This window comes from Melospiza melodia, chromosome 4 (assembly GCF_035770615.1).
Source record: "Melospiza melodia melodia isolate bMelMel2 chromosome 4, bMelMel2.pri, whole genome shotgun sequence".
Taxonomy (NCBI): domain Eukaryota; kingdom Metazoa; phylum Chordata; class Aves; order Passeriformes; family Passerellidae; genus Melospiza; species Melospiza melodia.
Window position 1 is genome coordinate 23,925,664 of NC_086197.1, and position 25,333 is coordinate 23,950,996.

General features: G+C 39.4%; 1 protein-coding gene across 1 annotated transcript in view; it reads right to left on the reverse strand.

Annotated features, from left to right (window-relative positions):
- The window catches only part of VWF (von Willebrand factor), a 119,822-nt gene that overhangs the window by 23,994 nt on the left and 70,495 nt on the right, over positions 1–25,333 (reverse strand). Inside the window, exons 31-40 of the mRNA XM_063154296.1 lie at positions 19,499–19,642; positions 18,191–18,355; positions 15,890–15,933; positions 10,595–10,772; positions 7,497–7,717; positions 6,373–6,565; positions 5,381–5,722; positions 3,002–3,207; positions 404–506; positions 197–271 (exon numbers count right to left, since the gene is read on the reverse strand). Coding sequence (XP_063010366.1) covers positions 197–271; positions 404–506; positions 3,002–3,207; positions 5,381–5,722; positions 6,373–6,565; positions 7,497–7,717; positions 10,595–10,772; positions 15,890–15,933; positions 18,191–18,355; positions 19,499–19,642 — 1,671 coding nt within the window. The remainder of the gene's footprint in view (positions 1–196; positions 272–403; positions 507–3,001; positions 3,208–5,380; positions 5,723–6,372; positions 6,566–7,496; positions 7,718–10,594; positions 10,773–15,889; positions 15,934–18,190; positions 18,356–19,498; positions 19,643–25,333) is intronic.

Consider the following 25,333-nt stretch of genomic DNA (forward strand, 5'->3'; position numbering starts at 1 on the left):
GATACAAAGTTGGAAGTGAATGGAGACTCATATCCTTAGGAACTGTTTGGTTTCCCACATGGATGATTCTACAACAATTCAGTGGTATCAAAAATGCAGTACTGAATAAAATATATTTTTAAAAGGGACTGTATACCTTAGAAATATCTGGAAAAAGTACAGACCAAGAAGATTCCAAAAGTGTACAAGAACCTACCACACTCGTACTCAGGGCAGCACTGGCCAGGGCCCCTGCGCAGGCGAGCGACTTCACACGGACCACACTGAACAGCTGGAGAAAACATCCATAAAACCAGTTTGAACATAAACTAGGAAGCCAGGAACCAGAGCATCAATTCAAGTCCAGTCACAGAGCTAAATTTGAATAATATTAATTAATAATATTGAATAATATTGAATTTACATTGGACAGTTGGGCAGGGTCGGACCGTACAGTTTATCCTCTTGTTATCGAGACATGTGCAGATCTTACAGGGCTCGTTCTCGGGAATCCATGTTTCCATGTGCTGAAGGAAAAAAACCCAACAGAGTGTTACATAGAAATCCCATGCTCTGGTATGATGGGATGGGAGGATGGGAGTGGGTGAGGATGAGTAACATTAACCTGGAAAATCATGAAGATTAATCTATGAAGGGTTGGTTGCTCTGTTAACAGTAAAAAACTACGGGGACACATAATTCTGCAATGACTGTCATGTGCCAATTTAGCAAAAGATGTAAAGAATGCAAGGATGGGATGAGGAATTACCATTGTTTTAAGCATCAAAAATGCTCAGGTATAAATGCAATTGCAGGCTATTGTGAGTAACAGTGGACTGGTCCTACTACGTACCATGATTGCATGTTCAATGGTAAAAAGGGAAACAGCATTATTTTAGAAAATACAGAGAAGTGTCTGCTTTCCCTAATCAGTAAAACAGAGAAGAATTTCCTATGCACATAAAAATATGCACTATTTATTTCTCTGTGTTTAACTTCCCTAATTCTTCAACACAGAAAAATAAATTGTGCCTATTTTTATATTAAGACTATTTGGAGTGTCACTTGATTCTGCAATGGACTGAAGACTGGAAAAGCACTATTACACCTCTAACACCAAAATCATCACTGTGGTGACTACCTGGGGTTAATGAGCACATTCAGAAACCACCAGTAAAGATAATAATTTTTCAGTCACTGCTCCTTCCCACGAGATTGGAAATCATTGATATTAAAGCTTCAGTCAAAGTTACCCACACATTTAACACCCATGTGAATAGGAAGGTAAAAGTGGAAAGATGCATTATCAGACATTTTAATTTGCACAACCAATCCAGGTTCTGGGTGAGAACATCTAGAGGAGGTCAGGATGCCACAAAAAAAATGCTGTCATCTGGAAAACTCTGGAGCTTGGTTTAAAACTAACACTCTGCTGAGGCCATTAGAGATAGGAAGAAAAAAAAAAGGACAAATCTAAGCATACTGCATCTATACTCAGAGATAGTTACATGTTTTAAGCCACTGTGTTTAACTGTTGGCACTAAAATCCCATAAGCCCAAACACAATCTAGGGTAGAAAAGAACAGAGAACACCAGAAGAAAAGAAGGAGTTTAAGGAAATTCTGACCCAAGTGCCTATTATATTGCTCATAAAGCTAAGCCTGCAATGATGGAGAGGCAAAACAGGTACATGAGCTGATCCTCCCCAAAAATCTCATTAAGGATCAAAAGCCCTTAAAACACTGCAATTAAAGTCCCTTCTCCTTCAAATCCCATAACAAAAAGGTGGATTGAAGAGGACTGGCTGATGCACGTTCAAACTCTAAGAGCTAAGTAGCTGGGAGAGAAGAGGAACCACCCCTGCTACTTGGAACAGGGAACACACCCACTCTGTGATGCTGGAATCAACAGCGTCTTTCACTGTAGCTTTGGAAAAGCATCCACACCTTTTCCTAATCTCATACTGCCAGAGAGAGGGCTGCCTTAACTAAGCTAAGTGGATTTTCAGTAAAATCAAAATTATTAATTTCATCAAAGGAATAATTCTCCTCAAAAAAATAAAATATATAGATTGATATATATAGATATAGATGATATAGATCTAGACAGACAAACTACCACTTGACAAAAAGTTGACTTGGTCTCACCATTCCCCACTAACCACTGGAAATATTTCATACACAAATTGGAAAGGACCCACAAGGCTCCAACCACCTACACAATTTCAGCCTCCTACAATGCTAAAAATTATCATCTCAACTGCAATACTCCTCCCCTTTACCCTCCTCTCCTCATGCAAGCACCTATGAACTAACATTACATTATACAGCCTACTAGTTGCCACCATCAGTCTCCAATGACTTACACCAAGGATCATCAAGTCCAGCTCCTGGCCCTGCACAGACACCCCAACAATCTCACCCTGTGCCTGAGACCATTGTCCAAATGCTCCTGGAGCTCTGGCAGCCTTGAGGCTGTGACCATTCTCTGGGGAGCCTGTTCAGTGCCTGATACACCTCTGGGGGAAGAACCTTTTCTGATATCCAGCTTAAATCTCCTCTGACACAGCTCCAACCATTCCGTGGATCCTGTTCCTGGTCACACAGAGAAGAGTTTGACACCTGTCTCTCCACTGCCCCTCATAACGATTTCAGTGAGCTTTTCAAAGACAATACAAGACATTTTAAGTAAAGGATTTATGATTAAATTGTCATTACTCATAAGAGTCTGCTGAATGGAGATGTTTATCTTGGTAAATATTCACTTATGCCATCACTCTTCCTCTCTTTCCTCTAGACACCCCTCCACATGGAATTGTCACGCCTTTCCAAGTCTGTACAGTCTCATCTGTGATCTTTATATCCAGTCCCAGCCAATTTCACACTAGGGGAACTAAACAGGGCTGACAGCCAGCAGATTAGGAGGAACTGAGCTAGAAAATAAAGTATCCAAAGGGAAAACAGATTTACTTTCAAAGCTGTGAACTCCAACCACTGCCAGAGGTTGCTGTGCTCGCAGTTACCTGGTGGTGTGTGCCATCCTCACTGACACACTGAGTGCAGACTTCTTCACTAACACAGCTGTCACCAAAAATCACCTTTCCCTCTGGGCAGAAGCAGCCTTCCATGGGATAATCCTTGCAGACACTGACGTTGGTATTATTCTCACAGCTCTTCACACAGGAAATGTGGCAGTGGTTGTACATCAGATGTGGAGCACACTTCATTGCTGAGCAAGACAGAAGAAAACACGACCTTTATTTACAAGATCTAAAGAAATGAAAATCAGTCTTTCCTATCTAGCCTTCTTCAGCATTCTTTCAATTTTAGAAAGCCATTACCCAAATAATGGATCTGATCCCTTGCAGCACAAATCAGTGAACGATATTTTCAGGCCACATAAATCAGCAGCAACATATGACTCACCAATATGTTGGTTTCGGTTAGTGTTCACTTGTCAAAATTTGTTTCCAATATTGGGCCACAGACAAAAATTTAGAACCTTATCTGTATGGTAAGAGTGCATGGTTAAGAGATAGCCAGGACAGAGTAAAGAGAGTAAAGCATTGAAGAAAGTTTCTTTTTTTTCTTTTTTTTTTTTTTTATTGATAGGCTGCAGTGTTCCCACACAACTAAAGAAAACTAACAAACAAACATCTTGGTACTTCAAAACTGAACCTACTGGATTTCTGCATCTTTTTAACTGAATTGTCTTATTAACAGAATTAATTGAATCAAGTATAGTTGTATAGCCCTGTAAGCTAACAAAGTTCTTACTGATGTATTCACAAACCTGAGGATATTGTCTCTGAAAGCAAACACAAAATTAGGGCTACAGCTATTCAAAAAACCTATGGACACAGCTTCCATACTGTGTGTTCCCTTAAGTCTATTTTTCTCTACAGCTTCAATTTAAAAAAGTGTTTCCTGTTTCCTAGCCTGTGACTGCTGTGAGGTTTTTAAAACTTTGTTTCAGTCCCTTGACAAAAAACATTGAGACAAAACCCAAGCTCCCAAACAAACAAACAAGAAAACATTCATCAGCTAAACTGTCTACAAGTAGTCTTCTAGCAGCAGAAAAAAAGTCTTTAGCATTAACCCTTTCCATGTTAAAGCATGACTTCCTATCCCATCATTTCTCCAGTCTGAGTTTAAAACATGAAAAAAATCAAAAAGCATTTGTTTTACACTTCTTTTTTTTTATCGTACCTTTAGGAAACTGGTTCTTCAGTTCTGAAATGAAAAGTATCCAGGGAAAGAAGGCAAAGCAACAATAAACAACTCAACTAGAGAGGCAGGAGGTGAGAAAACAACTGGAACATCAAGACACTCTGTAAAGAGGTAGCTGGGAAAGAAAATTCCTACACACATCCACATCTAAGGCACTTGACTAAACAAACATGCTGAGGGACTATCTGGAGGTCTGCAACCATCACTGCAGAAAGGTTAACAGGAGGAGGTGAAGAATAAGCCATCTCAAGAGTTATTTACTTGTACTTAATGATACCTTGCATTTTTGGCAGATCTTTAGGTATGCCTCAAAACAGGAACGAAAAAAAAAAAAGAAAAAAAAAACAGGAAAAGAAAGCAGAATTACTTGTCTATGAGAATTTAGAAGAGAAGGTATACAAAGTCTGAGTTTGGCTCTAGCATGGGTATCTTGTTTGCCTTGGTTGGGTTCTGGTAATGTGCAATACTCACATCCTGCTACACAGCACAAACATTTCACCTCCAAAACATAAGCAAAACCCAGGCAGAAGAACCAGATTTGCAAAGCAAATTACAGCTGCTTCAGTCAGCCTAGCAGGCATGTTCTGGCAAGAAATGACACCACAAAGATAGGCTATTTCCCCGGTTTTCCCTGCAGCAGAAACTTAAAATCACATTGGCTTTTCCACCACGTTCTCAAAAGTTTCAGCTTTGATGGAAATGGAAGGATTTGGGAAAACTGTTACAAAGAAAAGTCTTATTTTGTGCCAGGTGTGACAGTGACAGGCTGGGAAGCAATTCCACTAGTCCAAATTATGAAATTCTCTGTCCACCTCAGACCATCCAAAGTCCACATCAAGAGCAATGATACCTGCTGCTAAAACAGCCTAGCAGACTCTCAGCCCAAACCTGGTGCCACAAAGGCTTGGTGGCTGCAGTGCTAGGTACTGTCACATAGCTGTGGTTATCTGTTCACAGTTTATTTCTCCCTAGTCTGGAATTTTATCAGTGTACCAAGAAACACTTCTTTCATAACATTCAGCTTAGTAGGTGATCAACCAGTTACAAGATCTGCAATACCACTTGTACAATAAACTTGATCTGGAACATTCAAAAACTTAATATTACGCTGATGAGATGCCCTAAAGCAGGGCAATTTCTGTAGCAGTTTTAGCACAGAGTAAAACTCTTACGGCAAAGGTCAGATGCTCTCCAGTCTACACAGACGCCATACTCCCTGCAGATGTGAGCGTAGGAAGTGATCATCTCACAGGCCTCCTCCTCATAGCAGCTGCTTTCCATGCAGGCCTCGTAGAAGATGTTGGGGGTGATGATCCTGTGGCACTCTGCAAAGCGGTCCGACAGCAGCAGGCGGCAGTGGTCAGGCGTGCGCTCTGAGCACCTGTCCTCCCTCCGGCTGTCACAGACCTTGCCCAGCTCTGCCACCGTCCAGTCCTGGATAAACACGCTGCTGTCAGCAGTGGCAGAGCCATTGCGCAGCGTGAAGTCATTGACGTGGTTCTGGTCACACAGCCCTGGCAGGGTGAGTAACAGGAAAAGAAAAATCTCTGAATAATCAGCACTAAAATAAACCTAGAGAAAAAACAGGAATGGGGTGGATGACGCTGGTTGGAGTGGCTCAAGGAATTAGTGATATTCCTTATTGCTGTTGTCAACAGAGGCCTAAACACCCTGGGTCTTGTTTCTCATTTCCTCACTAAAGGAGGTACAGGTCAAGCCACAGAGGTACAATCTCTGTATAGATTACATCACTAAGGATACTGCAGAATTAACTCACCCAGACAGCAGTTGCTCTCTCAAATTTTTCACCTTCACTGCAAGCACTGGTCATATTTCTCACAGAACTGAATTCATAAGTATCTACAACTAAACCTATATCCAAAAAAAAGCACAAATCTCCTTGAAAAGATAACTTGAAGCAAGAAAAAACAGAAAGCTGTCTCTGTTGTTCTTTCTAAAATATTACTGGGCATCAGTGAGCTGTTACATTGGGGATGAGAGTAGAAAAACCTACACAGACATCCAGTATTCCCCTAAAAGTGTAGGACCAGTTCACCCAGAGAGTTTACAAATTTGGAGATTCACAAATTGCAATAAATAAATAGAAGTTCAAGCCCAAATAGGAAGCTGTTAAAAGTACTAGCTTACTAACTTTCAAACTTACCACAAAGCCCTTTTGTTCCTGAAGAAAAGCTCTTTGAATTAAGTCTAAGAATAAATTCATTGTTTCTTGGAGTAAATGTGAGATTATGTCCAAGAAGAGAGAACTTGATTTCATGCATTATTTCTCCATATGCAGTGATTTCAAACAAGCTGCTGGAATAGGGGATAAAAACCCTTTCACCATTAACAGTCACCTGTTTAAAAAAAAAAAAAAGGTGAGGTCATCACATCAGGTCTAGCAAGCAGTTACAAATCAACCCAATTTTACAGTTGAAGCACATTCTGACTTGACAAATACCTGAAGATCCAACTGAATCTGGACATTAAAAACAATTTTGCCAGCTGGAGGTTTCTATTGAGGCTAAAATTATACAGAAATACTTGACCTTCATCCTGTGAATTACATGAACTCTTCCAACATTTTCCTATATAAGCACACTCTCTGAGTGCCACATGTTTACAGACTAACAACCTCATATTACAAGGTTCAAATGATGTCTCAGTGGAAGTCAAGGCTGTCCAGCACCATGCAGAACTTGCAGGAGGTGCTTTGGTCCACTCTGTTTTGCTGCATGAGTCAGAAGAGATTGTTTTGGCAAGTTGGCCAACACCTGTATGTCTGAGCAGCCAGAGGCTTAAACATGGGCTGAGTTTGAATATTCTCTGCCTATGAGACAGATGTAATGCATAGTAAGCTAGCCTTTCTTCCAATGCTGAGGTCCATTTGCACACAAGGTGAGAAGCAACTCCCTAGACCTTCAGCTGGCCAGTCAGGCGCAGCTCTGTGAGGGACAGAGCACTTTCCCATGGACCAAACATAGTGTGAGGGACCAAAAGAGGGGAATCAGCGTGCAGTATGTCCTGTCTGTAATCCTGCCTTTCTGGCAGAAGTGTCAGGGACACATTGCCAAAACCCATGTTCTTGACATTGGCACACCAGCACAACGGGGAGAACAAGAGGGGAAACTTGTCTGGCTCATTAAGCAAACACTGATTGTATCATGAAATGGAGAAGAGATGTTAAAAATAGGCTGAAACTGGATCAAGAGATGAAATTTGTCCCCATAGCCTGAATTCTGCAGCATGAGCAGACAATACACAGATGAATTCATGGTGTTTGCTTACTGCCATGTCACTGAAGAGCTGCACTCCTACACCATGATGCTTCACTTCGATGGAGTCCATGCAGTTCCTCCTGGGTGCTGCTCTGCAGGGCCCCTCATGGAGTAGGACTTCAACATCATGGTGCAAGTCTTGAAATAAGGTGTAAGAGCAGTTGCCAGTCAGCTTAAAATTCAGCCCATCAAAAGTGACAATATGTTGAGATGAACTTCCTATACAGACACCTGAAAATAAACAACAACAAAAAAAAAGTAAAAACATTTTAAATTTCACTGTTTCTTCACAACTGTTGTGGGCATGGGGAACCAATTAACTGGGAAAGAGGAGAAGGTAATGAATTGCAAATGCTGCAGCAAACATTGACAAGAAACTTTTGTAAATACTTCATCACACATGGAGGTTTTTTGCAATATCTTTGTCTGAGAACAGTAAGTATTAAAAACGATTTGGATAAACTTGTAAAAAATCCCTTTGCCTAAAACTTATTCACATTCAATATGATTTAGTAATAGATTTTATGTAAAAATTAAACAGGGAAAATCCCTTTACTGTTTGTAGAAAGACTGTACCACTCTGTTCAACCTTTGCATTGCATGATATTCAATACAGTGTTACATTTGATTCCAAATGACACTATTTCACCCTTATCAGACGTGTCACAAGTTGACATCCACGAACTGTTTTTCAGACAGGAAACAGGAAAACTGCAGAGAAAAAATATGCACAGGATAAACCAATGGCCAGCTGATAGCTGCTCAGTGTCCTGGTCATTGGGTTATAAACACTTTCTTGTCTTCAAAAACTGGAAAACAAGGAAGATTATAATCCCAGAAGAACCAAAACAAAACCTGATGCTCCTGGTTCATATATTTTCAAATCTCTTGCTTAAAGGATAATAAGGACAATAAAATCAATGCCAGCAAAACATGTAAGGGGAGAAATTACCATTGTTAATAATTCAGTACTTTGCTTCTAGCTGAGAATAATCTTTTCCCTAATCAATGACCTTCAAATTTAATTTCCCAGGAAAAACAGCATGGGAGGGAGGGAGGGAGGGAGCCTGCCCCTTGGAGCACTGGAGGATCTTCAGATATTTTACCATAAATGCTTATAAAGTTCATACATAAATAACAATGAAATGAGTTAGCAATAAAACCACATTTCTCAATCTTTACTTACTCGTGAACATTACAAAAAATTTAAGGATACTGGGAATCCTTTTAAATTTCTCAAGGGGTTCTGTAGCACACAATACACTAATGTGATCCATTTCAGAACAGTCTAAGAGCACACAACAGCCATGAATCACATTGCAAATCACGCTGCTGTAAAATTGGTAACTAGTTCAGCAAGCAAGCACCTTTGCAGCGTAACTCCTGAACTATCCTCAGAACTCAGATGACCTAAGAACACTTTTTCCTTTCAAGGACTTCCTCTTTGCAGGAGCATTTGTCACATCATCCACACTGTCAAGACATGGCTGGAAATTGTGTTATAGCTCTCTAAATGAGTGAATCATGTGTCAATTTAGCAGCATTTTCATGGGTGCCTAACAAGCCTCCTTCCATAACAACAGAGGTGCTGCCTCACACAGAGCTCCTACTCAGCACCTCCTCTGCTATGCCCATCCCTGCTTTTCTGATTGCTGAGAGTTTTGTTTCACAGCAACAGAATCAAGCTTTCCAGCTGCTATGGATGTTGCTTTAGTTGGCACAGAATCACCATGGTAGCACTGAGCAGTCATTAAAAAAGGACTTGACCCATGGGGGTTTTTAATCAGCTGGGCGTGGGGGGAGGGTTGTTCCCTCCTTCTGCAACATGAAAGCTACCTACTTTTCCCTCACAAGTTGGTCAACCTCAGGAAAAAAAAAATTGGAGTACCATGGCTCATTAAATTCATAAAGAGACAATTCCTAGCTCATCTTAACTTGAGTGACCTATAGGGCTTTTCCTGCTAATCAGCTAACAGTATAAAAGGTTATTTTCATTTACTCCTTTCAGAAGGTTTTTTATGAAGGTATGTCTTGCATGCCAAAAGTAATGCCCTCATATTGCTAGCTATGTGTTTAGGATCAAGAAATTTAATAAAGATGCACTTCTTAAGGCTAGGTATCACTAAGACTATCTTCTAAACATCTTCAGATGGATAGTTATAAGTATTTTAGATGTTTCTTCTTTTTCAAAATCCTTGTAGCAAACCAGAAATGTTAGATTTCAAGTGTTAAGCATTTAGATCATCAAATACACTTTTAGGAAATGTCAAAACAATGGGTGTAAAAAATTTTGTATGCCTAAGAGTTCAGGGATCAAAATCCAGCTATGAGCTTTGGTATTTCATGCAGTGTCTGGAAGAAATTGTACTTAAATCAGCCAGCTCAGCAGAGGACATTTTAAATTGAGATTATATGTTGTGAAGAGGAGGTGTGTGTATATATAGAGAGTTATGATCTACTTCTAAGAAGTAATCATATTAATTTAGATTTAAACCCACTTATGTTTTAATAAATAGATCACTAGCCTTAGGGCTGCATCCCTCTAACCCTGTAAATGTGAGTGGATGCACTTAATTCCTGTTCCTGTCATCCCAGCCCAGGCACCAATCACACAGTGTTCAGCCTTCTGCTCAGATACTCCGTGTGAGGTCATATGGTAGCAGAGAGAATTTCTTGCTCATGTCTTTGTACTACACCTCCTTGATTGAGGGAAGGCCAAACCCTTAAGCCTCGAGATGGACCAAGAATCCATTGCTTGCTTTCAGTTAGCTGAGATAAATTCCTGGTTTCTCCTGTACTTCGTCCTTCCCAGCTCACACAGCTTTGGAAATGGAGTGTGAGATTCCCTGATAAAACACTGTCATTCTGCTAATACAAAAAAATCAGTGGCCCTGAACTTGCAAGTAGCATTAGGCATTCCACCATCAGTTAGGCTCTTACACTCCTAATTATTTGCTTAAACGGCTGTATAACAATTAAATGGCAATTCCCGCCACCCTGGTCACCTTTGAAGCGTCCAGTGGCTGAGAAGTTCCACTCAGCATTACATTTGTGGTCAAAACATTTCAGGTGATGGGGCGGGAGAGGCACCCACAGACAGATACTCACATGGGCACATCCATCGGCAGCCGCAAGTTTCCTCCACCTTAAGAGCAGGAAGGCTGCTGTGACACACAGGCTTTGGCATCCTCTCACAGTTGATGTGGTGGCTCTCCAGAACTGTGTAATCTCCTGGGAAGCAGGTCACAGTGTGGCACTGGTCTGGTAATGTCCATTTATCACCAGGCTAGGGAGGGAAACACAGATATGGAACAACTGAAACCATTTAAAATGCAAAGTTTGGCTGGTGTCATGATGTGGGAATCTATAAAATTCAGAAGGTTTTCATCCGTCACGGAAATGACTGATGAAAGTATAGAAAGGGAGGAAGGTTTTGAGTTAAGACCCTGGAATCGACAAGAGTTTTTTGAACAATGACTTGTAAATATTGTCAGACGTGATTCGTATCTTTTTCACTGACTAGGCCTTCACAGCATTAAGTTGCTGTGCTGTAACATAGCAACGTTTAGTGTCAACAAGAATAGGCCTCAAGCAGATAGTAAGCAAAAATGCTATAGTAGGGCTATGAAACTCAAGTAGTAAACAACACTGCTATGAAAGTTTCTTTTTAGGTCAACAGAGAGGGGGAATTGTGGGAATCCATAAAAATCAGAAGGTTTTAGGAAGGTGGTAAAAAGACAGGCCTCAGACAGCAGATTTGTGAACAGTGCTAAGGCAGCAGAAAAGTTTTCTAAGCTGTAGCGAAGACATGGGAAATAGAACAAGAAGAGCTGTGTAGATAGGCCTTCTAAGTTGCAACAAGTGTATTCAGTGTATATTTTAGAAGGTTAATTATGAATAGAGCTCTGTGCTTTGTCTCTTATAAACAAGCCATTGTGTTGGAGAATAGGCCGTTATTGTTTTAACCAGAATTACATGTGCTTCAGATTATCATATAGAACTACTGTCAATATGCTTTTGCTCTATGTGATTGGCTGAGACTGAGATTGAGACTGTCTTATGGTATGTTGTAACACTAAGTTTCTTTGGCTTCCTGCCGGAGCAGCGAGCTGTAGCATCTTTCCTCTCCATTGTCATAACAATGTAATGAGATTGATGCTGGAAAAATAAAAGCTCAAGACACTGTTTCCAGTGGCCCCGTCCTGTTCGTGTCTGTATATAAACTACCGGTGTAACATCATGGAACTACAGCCAGAAAGTGAAGTGATCCTGACAGCAGTGCTACTCATATTAGCCTTGGGAAAATAAATGGAATGCACTTTATTAAGGACTTCATGAGGATGAGAAAGTTTAAACTAGAAACACTAAGAAGCAGGCTGAAATTCCAAGCTAAAGATAACAGTCTACAATAGGAGACATTTTGTTCCAACCACCTATAGTTAGAGCTTTGCCATCCTACAACATGCATGGAGAGCAGAGCAATGAAGACTTTCCCCCAGCTTTACTTTAAATTTCAAATCCTTCACTTTTCATAAGCCACAGATGGTCAGAACACAGCAGGAATTACTATTTGTTCCAGACTAGGAAAGCGTGGAATATTGTATTTTGTCAACTCTGAAACTTTAAAACAGCTCCTCTCTTCCCAAAGGAAAATTGTTCCTGTACAGATCAGTGTTATTACATGTACATAGTGGATTTCTAGAGCTAAAGAATTAAATTTAAAATATATTCCTGTTTTCTAAAGGACAGTCTGAATTTTAAGACACTGGGATTATGTACTAATAAATGACAGAGAAATAGATGTGCAATGTCTCAAGATTTCTATCTGCAGAAAGCTAAGTTCTCTGGCTCCAATCCTACAGAGCTCTAAAGTCCATAAGCAGGTTGAATGAGTTTTAAAACAGCATTCATCCCTGAAGCGGGCATTCCCAGGAATACCTCCAAATGTGGGAAACAGCACTTCCCAGAGTTGTCTCCAGAAGTGAATCCAGAAACACCAGTACAAGTGAATTGGTGCTTCTGTGAGCTGGGTAACATTCCTTGATATTCACAAGCAGAAATGTGGAGAAGAAAAGAGAATTGATACTGAGTATGGACATCTTCCATCCCGTCCTCCACAGTTTACCCATCATTCCCATAGAAGAGAAGAAAAAAGGGATAAAAATACCTAGGTAACAACATCACTCACAGATAATTCTTGTAATTATGAAAGTATTACTCTGTATCTCTGAGCTAGAGGATGCCATCAAGTCTAAACAAGAGCTGCCACATTTGCGGCCACAAAAAATTACATATTAAATGCAGGTTAATTTACTGGACTTGTTTTATATGTTTCAGGACTTTGAGAAGGTAACTGAAAGTTGCTTAATACTTTTTTTCAGGCTTGTAAGCCTAGAGAAGGCCGTGAAAAGTAATAGGAGGAGCTTTAAGGACAGCAAAAGTATTTCTACAGAAAGAGATAGAATGCTTTTTAATTACAGTTGTCCCTCCTACATCTCACTGAAAGTGGAAGCACCTGGAAGGGTACATATACAGCTGTGCAAGTCTGGCTTCCATACATACCTAATTGGTTTTAGTCACTCTTTAATAGGACATTTATTAGAAAACATCTAAGAGCTGGACAAGAAAAGCAAAGCACAAGACATTTTAAAAAAATAAAAATTGAAGAATAAAAAAACCCTAAGAATCTTAGTGCAGAGAAAAACACAGGGACTCTGAAGACAAAGAGAGCCCAAATCCCAATTGATATGAGGAGCAAAGGAGGACAGAAAGGAAAGCAAAATCAGGGTTTCTAAACTGTGAAGGATAAGTCTGCCAGAACACTGCAGGAAGCCCCAGACTTCCTCTCTGAGGAAGCTCTGAACCTACAGACCTGGACGTGCACACTCTGTGTCTTGCTGTGCATCTGCAGGAGAGAGACCCACACACCTCAGCAGCTCCCTTGGCTGTCATCTCTTAGTTTAGATGAGGTTATTTGTTTTTTTGTCTCTTCAGCCAAGAGCTGAACAATACTAGAAAAGTCATGGTAATAGCTCAGGAACATGGGGTTTGCCACCTTAAACAGCCTTGAAATGCAAATTGCTCTACAGATCACTTCATGAGGAAATATCACTATTATAAAACAAAATACACTTTTTGTTTTATATTTTTTTACCATCTTTATGCCTGCTTCTAAATTTCAAAACAAGACTAACAATGAAAATTAACTATGTAAAAAAAAAACCCTAATCAAAACCTAATTTATCATACTTGTCCTGATATTCTGCCAACTGTCAAATTAAAACGTTAAACCAGTGGTTCTTTACACAGCCTATGTTTGGCACTCCTGCAACCCCTTGCCACTGGACCTGATGAGTACTAAAGACTTCCAAGGATTCAAAGAACAGCTGAACAAACTCACAAAGGACAAAACTATCAAGCATTAGCAAATACAAAAAGGTGCCACTTGCAGCTCAGAGTAACAAATTTTTTATGGCTAGGACAGTTCAGGGAATTTTTATACATATTTGTTAACATTGCTTCCCTGGCTCCAATTGTGGCCACACAATAGAGGGGGTTGGATGGATTTCTGGCCCAATCCAGCACATTTGATCTGCTACTAACAATTACCTTAATCAAGAATATTCCTTCCACAGTCACTTCCAGGATAGGGGTAATAACAAAACAAAATGTGAAAAAAGTAACAAATCCTCATATTCCAAACACTGATAGGATTTAAGTTGAGATTTTTGATCCTGAGAACTCAGATTTCCTCTCAAACTGCAGGAGACCAGTTCCCACAATCTCCAGGTGCGTGACAGACATCCCAGTTGAGGAGCTGAGCCTCCTGGAAGAATTCTCGGAGCAATGCCTGAAAGATTATGAAGCCGATATAAAAGCCTGTGTTTTCTGACTCAGGGAAGGAAGAGCCTTGATTCTTCCTGTGAATTTGTGGGCTGTGCTGGAAGAGGGGAACAGAACAGCGGCACCTTAGGGCCAGTGAGCCACAGCAGAGGATGCTGCACCACAGAGGCAGGAACTTCCACAGTGGCCTGTAGGCTCCATGGGATGGATGCTCCAGAAGGCTGTGGCCTCACAGCGCCTTCCAACACCTATTTTTCCTGGCTGACAGAAGAGGCAACTCAAAATCCCCCTAAAGGCTGTCATTTGAAAGTGCGGCTCATATGGACTGGAGCCCGGTCCGTTTCCTTCTAAAAGCATTTCAGCCAGAACAGAAATTGTGCTTTAAGTTTATCACCCCCAAAAATGAAACCTGACATGTCTGAAACTCAAGTTTAGCCTTCCCAGCACTTGTCTATACATAACCATGTCTGCTTCTAGGAGCCCAGAGGCTTGGTCACATTCAGTTCAAACAAAATCTGATTATTTTTTTTTCTTAATAAAGAAGTTTTTCAAGTTTAGTTTTCGTTTGTTGGGGTTTTTTTTCTTAATTAAGCTGTCAGCCTCAAAGCCATCAGATTATACTTTGTGTCTGATTCAGCTAAAGCCTTTCTGTATTCTGATCAGCTGACTGAGGCCAACTACATAAAGCAGCTTTGATATATTTCCTGTGTTCAGGTAATTCATATTCACTTATTAGCCATACCCTACCTTCACAGTCATGTCTTCACAAGGGAAAAACCAAAGGAATATTTTTTATGTATTGGAAATTCAAGATGAATACTAGAGTAGAACTCATAACTGATCCCTACTAGAAAACACAGCACAAGCGTACGCTAATATTTTTAAATGCATGTAGTACGATATACTCTGAAAAACCTTGGCATTTCACCTAAGATGAAGAATCTGAACCATTTATAACATCTGGAACACCAATTTTTTAGTGTGGGATCACTTTTGAGAGATCAGACAAGCTTACTTACACTTCTGAGCATTTTCTCAGTATTAATGAGAACTTTTCACAAACAAACTCCAAGAAATTTGATTTTCTTGCTAAAGAGATGGTTTTATCTAGAGAAATAACTATCACACAATAATTATCTTCCTGTAAAATTGCCATAGGGACAAGGTATTTGTAATTTCAGCAGAAGGACAGTGGCTGGACAATGAGGTTGTCCCTTCACATGCACCTTTATTTGGCCACTTCTGTCCCAGAAGTCCTCTCACCAAGAAAAGAAAATGCATTTTTTGCTGTCAGGGAAGACAAACATTGTCACTGTTCCGCAGTGGTTCTGCACTGACTTCAATAACATTCAACACTCTGCAAGATGAGATAATGTTAAAGGAAGCCTCCTCTGTATGCAAAGTTATCCCACCAGTTCAAAATCCAACATTTTCTTCTTCAAAAATCATTCTTTATATTGTCTCATGCTTTTTGTTTTAGGTTAACTGTGAAGATATTCATGTTATTGTACAAACTTTGCAACTTAAAAGCCAGATGGCCAAAGCAGGCAATGCACTTACTCTCTTTTTGTTTCCATCCTCATCTATGCATTCTCTGACTGGGTCTGAAAGAGAAGCAGACATCTTTTAGTGATCCCATTCCCTTATCTAGCCTTTTAAGCGATGATCATCAAAATAGAGAGTGCTTACTAAAAAGCTTAATTTAAGTTGTGAGAAGTTTAGGGGTTTTGTGCTAGAGTGTGTGAATCCGTACCTGAAGATTGCAGGCATTTGTTCAAAGAGCATAAGAATAAGTCACAGAAGGCATAAACAATGACCGTGGTCCCAAAATACTCTGTGAGCAAAAACTGGGCTGCAATTCTACAGCACTTCTTGTACAGCCACAGCTCTGCCCAGATGGTGCTTAAAGGATGACCATGGCTTTGGCTCTGAGGCACAGTCCAGCCTTACCTCAGAGTCTTGTGATCCATTGAGGACACTCCTGGGAATTAGCAAGTAATGACAATTTCCACACTCACATTTATTAAATTCAGGAAGATCAATACAGCATAACTACACAAATAGCTGTAATAAGAACACCCAAATTCAGTTTCCTTACATTTAGTTATGACTGTGATGAGCATTTTTTTCACATAATCAGTTAAACAGTCACAGGGTACACACTGAATTACAGCTTCTATGTTTGTATGCTTTCACTACAAACCTAAAGATATTTTGGAAGCAATTTCATTTTTGTACCATGGCATGACAAAATCTCTAGGATATTAAGACACTGATTAGCAAATTCTTTGTAGAATACTAGACTATGCTACCCCTATATACACTCTCTTCTCTGTCTTTTCCAGGATAAGTAATGTATTTTGAAATCATTTAGGAACTCTTTAAAACCTTTTTTTAATGGTATTATTTTTGGTACACTTCCATACAAAAGGCAAGACTCCCTCTGCATGAGAAATCTAACTGTATGAGTCAAGAGGGGAAAATTATGCTTCACAGATTGGATGAAATTTATGTAAAACAAAACAAAAAGGAAAAAAATCCAAACAAAAATTAATGCCCACAAAAAAAAAAAGGATTGTTTTTTGCCGCCTAGCAAAGTCTTCACCATCAGCAAGAGAGCTGAATTTCTCAGATCTTAGGTGTTGAATATGTCTATAGTTCAAGTTTGTCTATAGTTCAACAGCTTTTTGAGCTGTTGGAAAAGCTTTCATAAAAAATACAAAGCTTTCACCTCCAGTACTGATAGGTTATAGCACAGATTGCTATAAGAAAATAATTATTGGTTCCAAATTCCTGCTCCCCATCCTAAATCTCTGATCAATGTAATTTACAGCAAGAAAAATCACGTTTTACAGTGTGAAGAGAGGAAATGCATCTTTAATTTATTTTTTTTAAAGAGAGGAAAGAAAATGGCAGCTGTTTGATTCTCTGGAGAGATTTTAAAATGCCAGAAGTGATCCCAGTGGAGGCTGATCGGATCTCTCCAAGCTGGACTGTGAACACTCTGCAACTTCCTCATTCTCATAGCTCCTTGACTCCACAAAAAAAAAGTCCATTTATTGTAGTGGAGATGTAACTAAGCCCTCATAATGCTGGCAAACACCTGTGCAATGACTAACACCACGAGGCAGTGGCTTGTGGGGAGAACATGTGGATGTTATTGGAACAAGAATAACAACAACAAGATGAGGGATAAATATCTGTATCCAGATCAAGGAGGTAAAGAAGTGAAATCCTGGTCACTGTTGAAGCAAGGTTCCTTAGAGAAGAAGCGCTGTCATCTATAAATAAGTAAATGCTTGTTTAAAACACTTCACACTTTTTTTTCCCCAGTATCTGTTTCCCTGGGAAAGGAAATTCTTTATTATTTTTCTTTTTGCCTTCTATTTTGGCTGAATTTTCTGTAGACATGCACATAACAATGTCTGAAAAACACATCACTTGAAATCTTTGCTCACAATTTTTCTGAAACTTCTGAAAGATGCCCCATTGATTCATGACAGCTTCAACTTTCCTGGTGTCCTTCAGTTATTGACCCGTCCTGAGTACTGATTATCAAGATTTTTACCAAGATTGATGTTTATTAAGACAGAAGCTTGAAAGTTCAGGCCTAAGCACTTCTAAAAACTTTGCTGGAATTTGGCTAATTGGAATAGTAGCTGGATATATATTTAAAGGGCTGAAATTTGGTTTCACACCTAAGTTATGAAGGTGGTCTAGGGTCAGCATTTGTGATGGTTGTCAGTGGAACACTGACAACAGAGCATCTGATTGCCTTCACGTATCAAGAAAAATCATCTGGTTTTGCATTTCAATTTTTGTGTTTTGCTCCAGACACAAGGTCATGACTTTTGGACTCACCCATGCACACTTTTTTGATAAATTCACTATTCAACGTGATCATAGTGGATAAATCTTCAAAATTCTGGAGCTTCATTATTCTGTTAGCAGCAGATGGCCCAGCCAAAGTCCTTAGCTGCCCTTCATCATATCTGTTCCCAATACCAACTGGGAACAGGGATACTCCTAGGAAAAGAGAAGGAAGGGTTTGACATAGGCAAGGCACAGGAGAAAATCATTGCTTATGGACATGGAATGCTCATCCCTGGAAGTACTTAAAGTATGTGGGACTTGGCACTGCTGGGTTAATGGTTGGACATCATAATCTTAAAGGTCTTTTCCAACCCAAAGATGATATCTCTTTTATTTTTTCATTTGTTTCTAAAAAAAAATATGACTGGGAATAGTTTTTCTCCAACACTAATTTTCATGTGTTGCATCATTTCCCTCACATTGGCTAAAGGCAACTAAGGGCTGAAATGGTGCTGGTCTAATCTCTCTCTTAGCTAAGATGAGCTCTATTAGTCCTAAGCATACTAAGATCATTCATGATCTTATGAAATTAAACAAAAAAACCCCACAGCTGCAGACTTAATGACATCTTCACTCTTTTTTAATGAAAAAAAAAAGAATCTCATTATGCTGTTTTCTTTCTTCAGTTACACAGCAATTGGATTATTTTCAAACCATTTAATTAAAAATAACAGTTGATAGTTGTAATACAGTCCATGCCTTATTCAATACCTCCCAGAGCAACCTTCAAACAAAGTCAAAGTTCCTCAGCTGAACACCTGAGGAACCTGAGGTACTGAAAAAACAGCCAGAAAACTTGAAAAATCATCAGGCAGCACATTGATAGTAAAAGTATATTCCTGTAGAGGTCAGTGAAGAATCTGATCAAAACCTCTAATTATTATTATAATTATTATCTTTATGATTATTATTTCTATTTATCATTATTATTATTACTAGAGTGAACCTTTCAAGTTTCACTGTACTGCAATAATACTGAATTTATGATATTAGATCCCATTTCTGTTATCCCTGTCTACCCACACGATCTCAGAAAACGAGACGCTACTAATTTGTAAGTCCTGGGGAAGCTGTCAGCCTTAATTGCAGATGGGTCCTCAATTTCCCAGTACCTCAAAGGCATCTTCATGGGCCATGTTTTTTTCAGATCTGTTCCTTACCACAACACTATGCACAGTAACTCCAGAACTTATATGAACACACCAGTGTCTTTTTTTTCCATCTTTTGTTCTAGCTCATTACTTAAAAAGTAATAACAACTCTACTGATAAATAGTGACAGTGAAACGGGGTTTACTGTTCACTCTTGCAGAAAGGGCAGCAGCCTCCACAGCATCTTGTGAGCTTGCCGACATGATGACAATCACAACCTTTGATGCGCTGGGTCTGCCCCCGTGAGATTCTGACATCGCATTCTGGACCACAAAATCAATGGCATTTCCTAGGAAGAAATTAAGACAGAAATGAGAGATACAATAGAAAAGTCACAGGAGACCATAGAACTAAATTTTATGTTGCTTCCGTGTGTTACACTATTAGGTAATGAAAAATATTTACTTTTAAAAGACTCTTAATGTCTGATTTATTGCAGCTACATAAAAGATCACAGCTACTAAAAACCTTCCAGTATTTATTAAGACATCCAAACACAGGAGGATCATCCTTAACTCCATCTGTAGACTATCCCAGTCTCTGCAGTGATAGGAATTTTTTTCCCTTTCCTTAGCCATGATAACAAAGTTACACTCCTCACTTAAGTAGTTACCTTTCCCAGAAGTATTCCCAGCCCTAAAGAATAGAAGACATTATAGAAATTATATTCCTGCTTCAAACTGCCGAGCAACACTGACATCCAGTGGCGAGCTGATCCACAGCTTGGCATCATCCTGAGTTATTCACACAAGTTGTTCTGACTCCTCTAAAAGATCTAGTGCTTCCTTAATTTCATCAGCTTTCCCAAGGGGTGTGAAAAGTCTACCTTGCCTCAACACTACCAGCAACCTTTCTGAAATTTAAACTCTGTTTAATCCATTATACAACCAGATGATCCTTATTAAAATAAAAACAAAACAAAAAAAAAAAACCACACCAAACCCCACAAAACTCGCAAAGAAATTCTACCTGAGCTACCAAATCACAAACTAGCTTAGAAGGGAAGCTGCTGCCCATTCATTTTACATCTGTGAACACTCAGGCAAATTTTGTTGATAATTATGACCTCAGCAAGAAAGCAGTTTGTTAGCACTTGCATTTAGACATGTACTTGCACAAATATTTACACTGGGAATCATGATATGCAGCTTTCTTAAAAGCTCCTTTGGGCTTGGAAGTTATCAGGTCAGGAAGTAGAAATGAAACCGAGTGACTGATGTGATGTTCAGGGAAAACAGTGACTGCTGAACAATAAACACTTGAAAGAGTATTTCCTCTGAGTAATCTGCAATAACTGTGGAGCAAAAATAGCTTTGCCTGAGGAATTCAGTGTAACAGGTTTGCCTGAGGAATTTATAATAACAAATGCATTTCTAAAACACTGGAAGTCAACCTGTAGATAATACACCAGCGCAGCCCCAATACATCTTAGCACACCTGAACACTTTGTACTTGATATCTTCTTGCACCATAGCACTCACACCATTTTAGTGATAGAAGAAAAAACCCTTTTCCCAAGCTGCTGCAAGCATGGACAAACTTTAGGAATCTCACTCAGCACATTGATTATTGATAAGGCTTGGAGAGCTGGGACTGTTCAGCTTGGAGAAGGCTCCAGGGAGACTTCACTGCAGCCTACAGTATTTAAAGAGAGCTTATAAAAAAGAATGAGAGCACCTTCTTTTAGTGGTAGGTAGGGATAGGACAAGGGGAAGAGTTTTAAAGTAAAAGAGGGGAGATTTAGATTTGATGTGATGAAGAACTTTTTTACTCCGAGGGTCCTGAGGCACCAGTGGCACAGGCTGCCCTGGGAAGCTGTGGCTGCCCCATCTCTGCAAGTGTCCAAGGCCAGGCTGGATGGGGCTCTGAGCAACCTGGGATAGTGCAAAGTATCGCTGCCTATGGCAGGGGGCTTCAACGATACAACCTTTGAGGTCTCTTCCAACCCAAACCCTTCAATGATTCTATACCATGGCAATAGCAGTTGGATATTCAGTGAAAACCTTGACATTTTGGATGTTTTTCTACTTGCAACAAAACACATTTTAAAACACCATTATTTGTTAGGTGATGATTGCATTTCACAAGCTACTGTTCCTGACCACAAAAAAATAACTAACCTCAGGCATTACCTCATGTTGTACACAGCTTTCCCACAATCCTTTCTACAAATGATTTTGTGTCTGTCAAGGTAAATGTTAGATATAGAATGGCACATTAGCTAGAAATAACTAAGGATAAAACAAAATACAGCAAATAAATCTCACTATATTCAACATCCCTGAGATTGCTTCTGGATAGTCACTGTTTGCACTGAAAGGCCAGAAGATTGACTCATTCCCCTTTGGTCCTACAATTACCAAAAAAAAAGCATTTAACTTTCAAACATATTTTAGGTTAAACTTTTGTGCAGTAAGAACCACAAATTATTTTTCATTCATTTGTGAAGAGTACTTGAAATTTCTTGGTTTTTTAATGACCCTTTAACTTTTGCGTGGTTGGTGTGGTCAGCAGCCAGTCCAGCTCCATTTTTCTTCTTCTCACATTAATTTTAAAAATGTTCAGAAACTCCATACATAATGGCAAACTGAAAAAAAAAATCCATTCTTTTTATAATTTCTCATCATGAAATCAAGTACTGTTGTAATAGAATCAGTGACTATTTCAAAGGCCCCAAAAGCAGTTACTCCATGTAGTTAATTTAATGCATGGAAAATTTGATTTAGCACAGTAAAAACTCTTTGGACTTCTCCCTTTATTTTTAAGCCAGCACTAGAGAAAAGAGCCAGGTGTCTGAAGACATCATCAAATGAACGCTTTCGTCCTGCTAGAGGGATTCAGAAAGACATCATATCCCAAGCTGGAAGCTGTCACTTCTCAGCTCTTCGTCTCTCCATATCACCACAGAGGGAAATAACAAATCCCTCAGAGGCCACAATAAAAACTACTCATAGCTAAAATCAACCAACTTCAACATTTCCCTACTGAGAGACTGCAACACAACAAAGATCTGACATTTTCATATCAGCAAAGCAAATATGAGTATTTACACTGAATTAAACAACACCATGCACAAGGCTTTATTAAGACTGTAAAGAGTTTTCACAGCATGAAAACATAAAGACAATCTCAGAATGGTTTGGGTTGGAAGGGACTTTAAAGATCATCCAGTTCCAGCTCCTCTGCCATGGGCAGGAACATATTCCTCTATCCCCAGTTGTTTTCTCTCATTTTAGCCCTTCCTTCAGCCCACCAAAAGTGGTGAGCCCCCAGCAGCCTTCCAGCTCAGTCAGTAGGATATGACTGCCACTCACTAGGCATGTCCAGGGAAAAATGCAAATAAATAAAAAGGGAAAGCAAAAATCCAATTGAATCATACAGGCTTCTTTAGAAAGGACAGACCAATCAATCCAAGCACAGAACAGCATCTTCTCCCTGTCCTTCAGTGCTCATGTTTGGAATAATCATTAAATAATGACTATGAACATTTGATGCTGAAATTCTGAGAGTCAGAAAAGGCTTAAGAGCCATTTCCTGGTTGACTTGACACCTGATAGATTTTAAATTTAGACTTGTATTCTGAAGTTACAACTCAGAATGGTTCACACAGAGGCTCCTGCCTCTGGACTAAACAGACATAAACAAGTTTTAAGGACAAACGACAATCTGTTGAATAGGTTTGGAGGTGTTTACTATGAGTCTACAGGGAATTACACTAGATTCTACCTTATTAAATAGTTTCATTAATGATTTGGATGGAAGAGTTAAAATGTGTAAAAAGGCATATTAATCTGAATCACAAATATTGGATTGGGAGCAATCATGGACATCATGGAACTAATTGAATGAGCACAAGGTATATATATTTAAAATATATCCAAGAAATAAAAATGAAGATTCACCTCAGAATTAGCCAATCTGAACATGCAGACATTTAGTGTTTTGGTGGATGCCTCAGGGAAAGCAAAAACTTCCTAACAGAAACATTTGCAATTATTTTCTTTGGGTCTGTAGAGTTGTGACAGACAAGGGATTTCGATTAGATGGAGGTTCCTGCTGGGAACTCATAATCTGTGCCTTAAGTGGCCTCAGTGTTTTTTCTAACATTTCTGCAACATGACCAAAAAAAAAGTACCACAAGAGATTTTAATCTCCCACAAATCCTGAAAGCAGTCTGGGAAAGGAACGAAATAGGAATGGTACCTCAGAACTGGAACTGATACAGAAGCAGCCAACACTGTCTGGATGGTGTAAGTATTCCAGACTGCAACTAGCTAACCAAGGACTTGTCTAACCAGGAACAATTCCCTACAATGATAATCATAGAATCCTAAAATCACAGAATGGTTTGGGATGGAAGGGACCTTAAAGATTATTTCATTCCAACCCCCCTGCCATGAGCATGGACCTCCCACTAGACCAGGTCCATAATCCTGAAGCTGGTCTTTGTATCTTAATTTAGGCTCTTCACTTGGCACTGAATTGGATTTTTCACTGAAAATAGCAGATTATTTTCATTTTGAAACAAATTTCAACATATTGAAAACTGATCCCACAGTGCTTTAAGTGGTCAGTTCTTGGCACATGAATATTGACATTTTGGCATTAACACACATTAATTAACGTGTGCTGAACTTTTCATGAACAGCATAAATCTATCAGTCCCACACCACTGAATTGGACAGGCCCCAAAAACATCTCCTCTACAGGTCACAAATCCTGCATTTCTCTTACCACCAAGGGCTTCTGATGAAGCCAGACTCCACCAGAAGCTCATTTTATCACAAACTTTGTAAGAAATGAACTAGAAAAAAAAAGCAAACAAAAAAATCCCCTGAAGGGCAGTGAATTAAAACAGCTTAGGGAAGATATTAGTGGTACCTAAAAATGGCTTCAAAAAGGAGTTGGCACCAACAGTTCAGCAATATTTGTGGGGAACAAGTGAAGGCCTCTGTCGGTGGGTGGGAGCCCTCTGATCAGGACAGCTGCTGGCCTTGGGTGACAGGGGGCAAGATTTTGGAAATTCAATATAGAGTGCAACATTTGAGGAGAGACATGAATAAGGAAAAGTGTTATGGGGTGTCGCAGACATCTTTTATGAAAAATCCTTTCCTTAGGATTTTTCCTCCTGAGAAGCTGAGAGGCCTCAGGAACAAAATGTAAACATTGATTATCGGCTGCTGTGGAATGCAACAGGTGCATCTTTGATTGGCCCATGTTGGATGTTTGTAATTAATGGCCGATCACAGCCCAGCTGGCTCGGACAGAGAGTCCAAGCCACGGGCCTTTGTTATCATTCCTTCTTATTCTATTCTTAGCTAGCCTTCTGATGAAATCCTTTCTTCTATTCTTTTAGTATGTTTTAATGTAATATATATAATAAAATAATAAATCAAGCCTTCTGAAACATGAAGTCAAATCCTCGTCTCTTCCCTCAACCTAAGACCCCTGTGAACACAGTCACAATGGGGAGCCTTTGCTTCCAAAACCAGAGGGGAGGTTTAGGAGAAAGACATTCATACCTTCTGAATCCTGACAGCAAAGCTGAATGCTACTAATCAAATATATTAATAATGATGGAAAGTTGGAGGAAGAATATAAATTTAAGGTTTGGGTTTTTTCCTTGGAGGGGGGAAATATTTCTTTCCCTAAAGATGCTTTTATACAGCACATAGAACATACTTCCTCCAAAATTTGAGGCTGAGGCAGGAAAATGTCAGCCTAAAAGAGCAACTTTTACAAGGGCTATAAGGAAGCAAAATAATGTTTTTGTAAAATGTTAAACAGTATTTACTGTAGAGATTGCTCAATCTGCTCCCTGTGACTCTCCAAAACAGCCACAAATGGTGAACAGAGACACATTTATGTGATTCTCAGTTATCTTGCACACATTGCTTTTGCATTTAGTTAGTTTCCTTTTTTTTTTTTTTTTTTTTTGGTTGTTTCTTATGTGAAGCTGTACACTATTTCATGACATCTG